The 11,944-nt window shown below is 31.3% G+C and overlaps 1 protein-coding gene across 7 annotated transcripts; it reads left to right on the top strand.

The window, feature by feature from the left end:
- Positions 1-6,716: 6,716 nt before the first annotated feature.
- Positions 6,717-11,743, top strand: LOC120069701 (azadirone synthase LFS-like). 7 transcript variants are annotated; one of them, XM_039021488.2, is made up of 12 exons: positions 6,717-6,858; positions 7,040-7,194; positions 7,302-7,497; positions 7,582-7,686; positions 7,767-7,818; positions 8,353-8,474; positions 8,559-8,659; positions 8,753-8,811; positions 9,047-9,103; positions 9,819-9,864; positions 10,087-10,166; positions 11,320-11,743. In XM_039021488.2, the coding sequence occupies exons 2-12, from the start codon at positions 7,090-7,092 to the stop codon at positions 11,399-11,401; spliced, it is 1,005 nt and encodes a 334-aa protein (XP_038877416.2). In that variant the 5' UTR covers positions 6,717-6,858; positions 7,040-7,089; the 3' UTR covers positions 11,402-11,743. The 7 variants fall into 7 exon arrangements, with proteins under 7 accessions (XP_038877416.2, XP_038877418.1, XP_090170748.1 ...); XM_039021490.2 differs by having other exon boundaries at positions 7,579-7,686; XM_090314622.1 differs by lacking the exon at positions 11,320-11,743 and adding an exon at positions 10,263-10,538.
- Positions 11,744-11,944: the final 201 nt, after the last annotated feature.

The raw sequence follows: 11,944 nt of genomic DNA, 5'->3' as shown, positions 1-11,944 counted from the left end.
CGGAATTTTATTTGGATTCCGATTTGGAGTTGCAAATTGAAAGAAATATTTGAATTTGCCTTAGATTATTGTTGTGTTCCGCATAAATTTGATTTACATTTGAAATGGGATTGAATCTTTTGTTTCAAATTGAATATTTATCGTGAAAATTCTTTTGCATATATTTGAAATTTTATATCAAGTTCAAATTTCGCTTTTATCTCATATCTAAATTCTTTCAATCTTCAAGATTAGATTTGTTGGATTGATATCTAAATCTCGCGTTTTTGTAGTTTATAATTGTAATGTACAAATTTTTATTTATCTATTAAGATTATTTCATTTGGATTAACCCACAAAACCAATAAACTAAATCTAGGGTTATTTTTGTAACTTAAAACATGTATGTGGACACATACATATGATTGGATAAGGGTCGCGCCGCTTTGTAGTTGTTACAATTATTGTAAAGTGCTACAAATGATCATTCATGTAAAGACATGTGAGTGAGGTATCCTATACAAAAGATTCGTATAAGATTAGATCATGAAATGAATAATCTCTTTATTTAACACCGTTACTAGGAGAGACTTACATTTCATTAGGATGACCATAGGTGATTTAACTGAATGTCGAGTGCGTTGTCTGTCTAAGGCGGTCCTTTGATCTACATGGGTGAGAGTTGTCAGTTTCGCTGACTCAATACGCTCACCATTTTAGAGATTCGTCTGATTGGAGAGCTAGGAATACAGCTATAAGAAGGAATTCACTCCTTGCTGGGAATACAGCTACACGAAGGAATTCACTCATTCTCTATACTTAGAGTAAGTAGAGAAATTTCTCCCTTAGAGGCTGATTCGAGGGTTTGAATAATGTGGCGTCTGTTGGGGTTGATGCCCTAAATCTCATAGGGTCCTATAGTTTGTAAGCACATGTATGAACAAACATTTCATGATTTATAATATATGATATTTTTCACTAGTCTATGAAATGTGAAATATTTTAGTTGCATTAACCACAAACCAATAAACTAAGTTTCCGGGTTATCGTTGTAACTTAAGCATGTATGTGGAGACTTACAAGTGGATCGTGCTTTAAGTGATAACCTAAATGGTATGTAGTATATGGATAAAGGAGGGATACCTTATCCTGTGACACTACGAGTGTAGCCCGCTTTGTAGGTGTTACAAATGTTGTAAAGTACTACAAATGATTTGATCCTGATAATTCATGTATTAGACATGCGAGCGGGGATACTCTATACAAAGGAGTTTGTATAAGATCGAACGACGAAATATTTAGTCTTGTTATATAACGTCGTTCATAATTGAGACTTTCATTTCACTAAGATGACCATGGATAACCATAGGTAACATGACCTTAATCCTGAGTGAGTTGTGAACTCCTACCTATGAGGACAGTTCTTTGATTTGCATGGGTGATAGTGGCCAGATCGCCGACTCAACAACCTACCATTTTGGGGATTCGTTTGATTGGGGAGTTAGGAACTTAGCTACACATAACGGAATTCACTCCTTCCCCGAAGTATGGGTAAGTAGATAAATTGCTCCTTTAAGGGTTGATTCTGGGGCTTGAATAATGTGGCACCACATCTTCTCTTGGCCCAAGAAGGATTTCGTCATAGTGGGATTATGATCTATTGTTAATGAGAGGAATCAGTGGTACTTAAAGAGTTAGATATAACTACAGGGGCAAAACAGTAAATTGGCCCAGCTATACTTACGAGCGATTTGTGAAGGGTCATCATACTGTTGATTGGTTATATCTAATGGACACAGAAATATATATATATATATATATATATATATATATATATATAGTGCGAAGATTGCAGCTATCGATCTTTAGTGAAGTGTCCGATAGTTAACATATTGTGGATATCGTGATTAAAGAATTTAGTTAGTTATTCACATACCGTTGGAGCTTCAAACTACAAGTCCATAAGGTCCCCTTAGTAGCTGAATGGATTCAAGTTGAGAATCAGTTTTTGGGTTAGCTTGAAATATTCAAATTAACAAGAGGGAATTTGATTATATATTATATAATTCAATTATATGTGATATGATTGATATGATGTATTTGATACATTATTATTTGATTGGAGGAATTAATATAAATATGATTTATATTAAATGTCATAAAAAGAGAAAAAAAAAACTATGGTTTATATGTTGCATATGATGCAATATTAAAACTATAAGTTATAAATATAATATGATAAGTTAGTTATTGTATTTATTTATAAATTATTAATTATGAGATAATTAATTTTCTTTTTCTCCAATAACTACCTTAGTGGGTGGTCTTAGACGGTTTATGGCAATTGTGGGATAAAGATGAAAAATAGTTTTTCTATTCATTCCACGCACAACGACAACAAGTTATCAGATAACTAATAGAGAGAGTAAATGATAGAGCATCGAGTTCACTATACAATAGTGCCTTTTACTATACGATCGAGCGCGCGAGTCTATGCGATAGACTTCCATTTGCTACACGATCGTTGTGTCCAATACTCGATCGTTTACCCCTTCACTTTCTCCATCCCTCTATCCAAAATTATATAGAGCCCACAACTCCTGAATTCTCACACTGAGAATACCAAGGTAATCTTGTGGTGGTGTCTTGTTCTGTTTGAGGATCGAGGATCGAGTTTTAGTCATTGCTGGTGTTCGAGGGAGTTCCAGTTCCAGTTGCTCATTGCATTTGTGTTGTTCGATGCATTGTTGAACGATCGAGGGAAATACGTGAAGAAAGAGTTCTTCAAAGGTATTGTTTACTTTATCCCTTGTATTTTGTTAAAAAGCATGCTATAATTTAGTCTTTAATGCATAATCGTTTCTGTGTGATTGTAAATGTTTGAATTCTTTCACAATAGGGTTTGGAACGATCCGCTTCCACTCACTGGTTCTCTAATTTTAGAGTTCCTTCAGCAACATACCCTCTCCTAACTCTAGAAGAGTTTGGTTATAGTTGGACTATAACTTGTTGTTTATTAGAAGGATCAGTGGTACTTAAGAAGTTAGATGCAACTACAGGGGCAAAACAGTAATTTTGGTCCAACTGTACTTACGAGCAATTTGTGCAGAGTCAAAGCACCATTAATTGGTTATTTTCAATGGACACAGATATAATCTGTAGTGCGAAGAGTGCAGCTGTCGGTCGTTGGTTGGGTAACCGACAGTTAATGGAAGTTAATTAATTTAATTAAAGAGTTTAATTAATTAATTAAGTACTATTGGAATTCAATCTATAGGTTCATAATGTCTCTTCGGTAGCTCAGTTGGAATTAATGAGAATCGAATTAATTTTGGATTAATTTGAATTGTTCAAATTAATGGAATGAATTAATTATATAAGATATAATTAATATAAAATTAATTATATGATATATAACAAATATAATGTATATGATACATTATAATATAAAATTTTATTTCAGAAAAAATAAATATTTGACTATGATTCAAATATTAGTTATATGAATGTGATTTATATAAATACTATAGAGTAAATTTAATATGAATTAATTTCGTATCAAATACTATAGGTTAAATGGGAGAATGATGAACTATAGGTTATATTATTTATGATATAATATAAACTATAGCTTATATATTATATTAGATATAACATATAATTTTAATATATTATATATACTAAATTGGTTATTATATATATATATTTATATTTATTTTAATTAATTTTAAAAAAATTGTTTTAAATTAATTAATTATTGGAGGAAGTTATTTTGTTAACTCTCTCTCCTTAATTCTCTCTAAAAAAAATGTGGAAGTGGGGAATTTTTATTTTTTTATTTTTTTTATAGGATTATTCATCTTCTTCCTTTACTGAGACGCAAAAACTCTTTCTCATATGCCAAAATTAAATCGAAGCCCACAACTCTCGATGACTCTCACCCTTCGAGAATACCAAGCTAATTCGGTGATGGTGTCCAAGTTTGGAGTTTGCTTGTTGTAATTTTGGGTGTTGGTGTGTTCATGATCGAAGGGTTTGAGGAGTTCGTGACCAGAGAGGATTTTCGTGAAGAGGTCAGTCTTCAAGGTTAAGTAGTCTCATATCTCTTATTCCCTCTCTTTTTGTATAATCAAGCATGCTATTTTAGAATGCATATTTCAGTTTCCGTCCTTTATATTTTGTGAATTTTTGTAAAACTAAAATTGGGCTATGATCCGCTTATGCATCCGGTGTTCACACATCCTTTAAGGTTTTTATCTCAAATCAAATTAAATTGGGGATAAGACCTTTAAATTCATCTCGAATTAAAATTTGGTCATATTTCAAATTTTATCTAAAGAAATTCGTATTACAAGTGTTTATCCTCAAGTCAAATTAAACTAGAGATAAAATCTCAAATTTATGTGATAATTCAAATTTGGGCATATTCCAAATTTTATCTCAAATTCATCTCAAATTAAAATTTGGCTATATTCCAAAATTTATCCCAAGTTTGAACATTGAGCTTTTATCTCTAAGTCAAATCAAGTCATTCTCCAATTTATCTCAAATTTAGATTGGCAGCATAATCTAAATTTTATCCCAAAGAAAAATTAAGTGAAATTCGAATTTCACCACCAAATTTGGTATATGTGCCAAAATCAAGAATAAGTTACTTGTATCGTCATTTCAAATTAAAAGTTTAGTTATATTCCAAATTTTAAGTTTGATTATCATTCAAATTCATCTGCAAATTCTACTCTGAAATCAATGCAAGTATCTTGGGTAGGAGTTCAATTCACTCCAAAATTAACTTTGGATTAAGTAGCACAATTTCTACTGAAATTCAAGTTAAAGTTTATGTCAAGAAAAGATATCAAAACTTTGATTAAATGCATGTTTTGATAAGTTGACATAATATATGTCAATGATATAAAATTTTTGTCAAGCTTACATACCAAATTCATAGTTTGACTAAATTGACACATAAAATATAGTTAAATTCAAGAACATAAAATTTGAATTTTGATTACAACTTTATCTTTTTCGAGATCTACCCACCCATAAATGTGCATAAATATTGAAAATGGGGCATTTGTTAAAGGAGAAATTTTGGACCAATCACAAATTGTCATGTCATCTACGAAATTGATGGCGAAATTACAAATAATTGAATTTGAGACTAAATTAAAGTTGACATGTATCCCAAATTGAAATTGAAGACATAAATAAGCAAATTCTGATGATGCTATGTGTTTTTCATCATGACCATTGAATTGAATAAAATTTATTTGATTTATTTGATATTATAATTTGGGCTAAAGTCCAATTAAGCCCAAATAGACTTAATTTGGCAATGTCAAATTAGGCCGAAATCCAATTAATTCGGTTTAATAGCCATGTCCATAGACCAACTAAGCCCAGACCCACAAAGTCCACCATTCATTTGTGGGACAAAAAAATTCTACACTCTAGAGAACCTAGAAAAAATTCTCCCGACAATCAAAAGACTCTCAGACTCCTGAAGCTGCACATTTTTTGAAGATACAAAGTTTTTTTTTTCTTTCAAGAATTTGATTTCAAGAAGAATACGCGCTCTGCTTCCTCAAGTCAAACATACGCATTCAATAAGAGAGCATCAGAGGATTAAGTAATAGAGATCGAACTACATTTGCATCAAATTTACATCAACACAAGTTCAACTCCACGGAACAAGTTTCACCAGAAATCTCGTGCGAACAATGTGTAATTAATTTTAATTTATTTATTAATTAATTTATATTTTTACTCGTCATCTCTTAAGAATAAAAATCTCACACTTTTGCGGGTATTAAAACAAGCATGTCAGAAATAATTTTACAAAGAAGGGTTTATTTTTAAAATTTAAAACTTCAAATTTCAAATGTCGTAATTATTTAAAAATTAAAAAAGTCACTAACAAAGCATATGTTTTTTAAAAAATCAAGAGATAACAAAATATATATTAAATACATTTCCACGTGACTAGTTAATAATATTTCACGAATTATGAATAGTTGGGAAAAATGGTATATGAGAACTGAATACACTAACAAATTGATTACAACTCAATTAAAAATGGTACATCCAATATATAATATTCAAACTCAAACTTAAGTTAGATGAAACAACAAGACTTAGATATGAAAATTAATCAAAGACTTAAAAGAACATCAAAAGTTTTGGAGACTCAAAACGTAGTCGAAACATATTTCTGATAAGTGCTATCCTGAAGACAATCAAATAATATAAAAATTAAAATATTTGTCAAATTTAACTCAATTGAGTTATTACTTGATAAAAATCAAACATAAGAAACTACACATTTAACTTGCATACATTTTAAATTTGTGTATGAGACATCATGTTAATTTGAAAATCCAATTTGAAAATTTTTAATGATAGAATCTATACAATTAAATCAATTTTATGAAATATTCAACATGAATAATAATAATACAAAAAAAACCATTATAATTGCAGCAGTTTGATTATGGAGTAATAGATATGACCAATCGTTAAAATATTTGGGCAAAATTTATATTTTGCACGTTTTTTTTCTCCAAAATGTAAGTCGTATTTCTTTTTTCTTTTTCTTTCCTTTGCGAAAACGAAATACTCTTCTTCCTTTTTGATAGAAAAAAGGATTTTTTGGTTTTTTTTTTTTTTTTTTTAAAATTATAACGTGGAATCTTCCTTCATTTTCATATAAATAAAAGTAAATATTTCATAAAATTAATATAGCTAAAACTCAAAACTTAATAACTTGCCATATAAATCAATTGCTCTTCTTCATCATTAACTTGGTTACCTCCATTTTCGTCAGTGCCATTCTCTATTCATAATCCAGTGAAATTGCTTATCAATACCCAATATCAGCAGGTAGAAATTTCGTATGCTCCATTCCAATTTCTGTAATAATCATAATAATTCATGTCCCACCAGGCACCACTTCAGATTACAATGATTGATCTGTTTTTCTCCAACGTTTTGCTCTGTTTCCTGCCGAATCGTTCTTTTCGCCGATTCTGATGGTGTTTTGTTCTATTCTGTTGAGCAATAGGAGGCGGAGCTTTTTTTTTTTTTTTTTTTTTGATAAGTTTCTCGGCGACTATGGAAAATCCGACCGAAAACGATTCGAATCCGAAATTCTTAGCACTCAACTGTATCGACCTTTCTAGTTCAGATGTTAATCGATCGGTTTCGTTACTCAAGCAGGTTATTTAAAATTTGATGATAATATTAGTTGATTTTTTGTTTCGTTTTGTATTTGTGTATAGAAATCGAATTTGTACGGTGATTGGACTAGTTTTTTATTCATTCAGGCCTGTTTGGATACCGGATTCTTTTACGCTGTGAATCATGGAATAACGGAGGAATTCATGGATGAGGTTTTTGCTCAGAGCAAAAGGCTTTTCAGTCTGCCACTGAGTGATAAAATGAAACTTCTGAGAAACGAGAAGCATAGAGGCTATACTCCTATTCTCGACGAATTGCTTGATCCTGATAATCAAATACGAGGTATATTTTGTGCAATTCTTCTATTTTCTTTGATGGGAATTCAATATTCTTCATTGTATATTGATATTGTTGTCTATTTAGTAGGAGATTACAAAGAGGGGTATTATATAGGGATTGAAGAAAAAAATCCTGGAGATGATTCAGATGGTGAAAGGCCATTTTATGGTCCAAATATTTGGCCTGCAGAAGGTATATATCATTGAAGTACTTATTGTTTCTATTGCAACTTAGCATGATTGTTTGCCGCAATATGTTCTGTTATCTTTTAGATTTGTTACCTGGCTGGAGGAAGATCATGGAGAAGTTTCATACACAAGCACTGTATGTTCTAGTTCTGGTGATTGTACAAATTTGTTTTGATAGCTAGATTTCTGTCAATCCTTCTTCTATTTTGGCATAAACATTAACTATGTTAAGAAATCAACAAACAAAGAAACATAGAGAACATAAAGAGTGGAGAAATCGACACAAAGATTTAGGTGGTTGTGTTGGCTGTGTCCACGAGCGGAGGGGTAGAGCAATTTATTAATAGAAAGAAAATATTATATTATAGATTTAGAGGTGCTAGTAGAGTTTGGTAGTTTATATAGCGCTTTCCTCTATATCCTATATGAAAAAGGCCAAATGTAGCAATCAATTCTTGAAAGATTCGAATTAATTAATTAGCTTCTTGGTATCAATTATTGTGTAGTCTACATTTTAAATGTCTAATTCTTTGTTAATATTTGGCCTTTTTTGATAACTTGCATAACCCAATGGATTAGTTGAAAAAATTCATGTGTTTGTTAGCCATCCCCAACCTATCCACGCCACCCTGTAAATGTGATTTATTATATTTTTTTTATGTGATATCAGAGAGGTTGCAAGAGCAATTGCAAGGCTCATTGCTCTTGCACTTGATCTTGAGAATGATTTTTTTGACAAGGCAGAAACGCTCGGTGAGCCTATTGCAATCTTGCGCTTGTTACACTATGAAGGTGAGATACAAACTTTTTGTTTCTTCACTTTTGGCCCCAAGGCGTATGTTGGCTATAGAAATAATAGATCTATTTGTGCATCAGGCCAAGTTTCTGAACCCGCGAAAGGAATATTTGGAGCTGGAGCTCATACAGACTATGGTCTAATCACACTATTGGCAACAGACGAGAACCTTGGTCTCCAAGTAAGAATTCCATTGTGCACAAGGATGCTGTTTAACCTTTATCTGCATATTACATTATTGATTACCAATTGAAAGTGTTTGTAATTAGTACAGATTTGCAAGGATAAAGATGCTAAACCTCAAATATGGCAATATGTAGCACCACTTAAAGGGTGAGTTTTATGGAATAATTAGGAACTAGTTCACATGCTTGATATCATTTGAATTTGATACTTTTGCATGAAGGATGCGAGTATACCACAGAATCCTTCAGTGTGCATCATGTTACTCAAAGACTTGAATAAATGATAATATAATAGAGATTAGAGAAGGAAGCTATTTTGAGAATGAATAAACAAAAGATTGTTTTGTGGCATCTTCATTTCAGTCTGTTTTGGTTTTTAACAGAACTTTTGTGGTGAACCTTGGAGACATGCTGGAGCGCTGGAGCAACTGCATATTTAAGTAAGATACATTGTCCTTCAAGAAGTATGTGATAGAACCCCAGATATATTGAGCTATAAAAGATAATGGAGGTTGAAATACTTGGACCTTGTCAATCTTGAGAATACTCTCAAGCGCTAATAAATTTCACCAAATATAATCTATCTTCCTCCTTCCTCACTGTATTTGTAACCAAACTTTCCTAACAAACTCCTTAACTAATGCTAATATGCCCTTAATACTTTAATTATTTACTAATAGGATACTTATCAGTATGGTTTTACCTGATCATTTCAATCAGCCCTTTCATATTGTCTATTCTAATTTACATCTTCAATATTAGGTTACCTTTTTCATTTGTTTTAAATTGTATTGTCTACATCATGGCCAAATGAAGCTATGAATTGAGATTTCCTTCTTTACGGGTGACAGTTTTTAACCTTCTCATTTATCTATTTATGTAAAACCCTTAACTTTCAAATGTGATATTTTCTAATCTCTCTTATGAACTTGTATGTTTCAATTTTTCATCAGTATGCAATAATGAATTGTTTACCTTCTCAACTGCCTACACAAATATCGAATGACTGTACCGCTTGTGGATTTCATGAGGAATTTATTTGCGTCCTGTTTTATAACAAAAGTAGTTAATAAGATGAACCATTTAATTGTACATACTTCACTGGTTCTTTTGTCCGAATCTTCTAACATTTTTTCTTTTTATATTTGATCTCAGGTCCACATTACATAGAGTTCTGGTTAATGGTCAAGATAGATATTCTGTAAGCCTTGCAATTACCCTTAGCTTAATCTATCAATTGGTTATCGGCCATTATAATTATAAACATCTCATCGCAATATTCTTCATTGGTCCCACTATTTACAAATAGACAAATAAACACAAAAAATACCCTTGTCCTTGCAACGATAAATGTATATATGGAATGTTACTTGGAATTTCATCTGATTACTGATAGCAAAATTTATTCTTTTCATGAGAGCAGATTGCATATTTTGTGGAACCTAATCATGATTGTCTTGTCGAATGTTTGCCAACCTGCAAGTCAGACAAAAACCCTCCCAAGTAAGTAGATATTGATTAAAGATTTATATAGTCTACCAAATATATGTATAACACGAGACTGATTAAAGTTTGCATGCTATATATACACACACACAGAGGCCATGTTTGCTGTTTATTGGTATTATTGACGTAATTGCCTCCGGTCCGAGGCAAGCTTTTGTTGCTTAAGCTTGCAGTATCAAAGCACATTCACTGTGGTAGCTGTTGTCCTTTATTTTTTGCTATATTAGTTGCAATCAATGATTAAAATATTGATGTCATTATTGATCTTGAGATTTCAATTTTATGGACATATCAACAAATATCTCGATATCAACTGATACTTCAAGTAAAAAAAATATATATATATAATTTATTTAGATTAATCATTAAGTTGTTTTTACTCTCAAACTAAGTTATGGATATTGCTATTAGTATTTCTATCCATATTAGACTAAATAGATGACTTTTTTTTATGTTTTACGAGCATTTATATATATTAAAAAAAATATCGGAGATATCAATGAATATTTAATATCAATGTCGAAGCCTTTGACTTATGGAGATATCGACATGTCGAATATTTTCATCCTCGGATACAATGGTCAAATTTGAAGTCAAAATCGAGAAGTAGCCTACTCTCTTACAAACCTACTCTTGCAGTTTTCTTTTTAAATTTGTGGTTAATTTATACATTGGAGAAAGTTAGAGTTTAATCTCTAAAGTTTTAAAAATTAGAACATAGTCCCTATAATTTTTAAATCCTCACAAATAGTCCCTACTATAGGGACTATTTATTACAGTTTTGTCAAATTATAGAGATTAAATTTTACTGATAAACGATAGAAACTAAATTTTAACTTTTTCTAAACCATAGGAACCAAATTTGTAATTTAGCCTAAATTTAGTGTCCTCTCTTCCTTATTTTTACTTTCGTGGTTTTGCTAATGAGTTAACGTCGGAGCGAATTTGTGGATATTGTTTGCTTTAACAATATTGTCGTTTCATGCATTCAACCTTTTTCCTTTTAAGGCTCTGAACTTACCAATTTATACTCATTCTTCTTTGTCGCTTCTCAGTTGGAAGCAACTAAGACACTTTTCTTGAATGTACACCAAACTTAATACTCTAACTTTGCCTCTTTTTTTTTTTTTTTTTGTGTGTGTGTGGTCAGGTTTCCTCCAATTAGATGCAGGACGTATTTGAGTCAGCGTTACAAAGAAACTCACGTCGATCTAAGTACTTACAAAAAATAGACTTTGATAATATGGCCTTGGAATTTGGGTACTCGCCAATGATTTGAAAATAGTAAGAGGATAGTGATAACAATAAAGAAAGTCACTTGCGCCCAAGTCTACAAGGGACAGGCAAATGGTGGAATATTGCTGAGATCGACTGATGAAAACTTACCCAAATTTTCAGGGCGGATTAGCACTCTAAAGCTGTACTTACAGAAGGAAAGCAAGTAAATTTTGTCGTCCAATGTACTAGTGTTTATTCAGTTTATTGACCTCTCTAGTGAGAAATCAGTTTGTAGTTATATTCTATTTATGAGATTGAAGGCTCAAATATTCAATACCTACTTGTATTCTTGGTTATCGCACTTTATTTTATTTGTTTTCTGTTTTTCTTTTCCTTTCTTAATACTTGGTCTCGTTTTCTTTTGTATTTTGGCAAGCAATTTTTTTTATTTTATTTATTATTTTTTTTTTTATAAAAGACAAAAACTGCCATCTATTTTAACATAATAATGGATATCTTATTTATTTTTCAACTCAGTTCAGATCTACAAATTTGTG

The sequence above is a fragment of the Benincasa hispida genome, chromosome 6 (genome assembly GCF_027475165.1).
Source record: "Benincasa hispida cultivar pf3 chromosome 6, pf3_genome.v1.1, whole genome shotgun sequence".
Lineage (NCBI taxonomy): Eukaryota > Viridiplantae > Streptophyta > Magnoliopsida > Cucurbitales > Cucurbitaceae > Benincasa > Benincasa hispida.
This window is presented reverse-complemented; position numbering and strand designations above follow the sequence as displayed.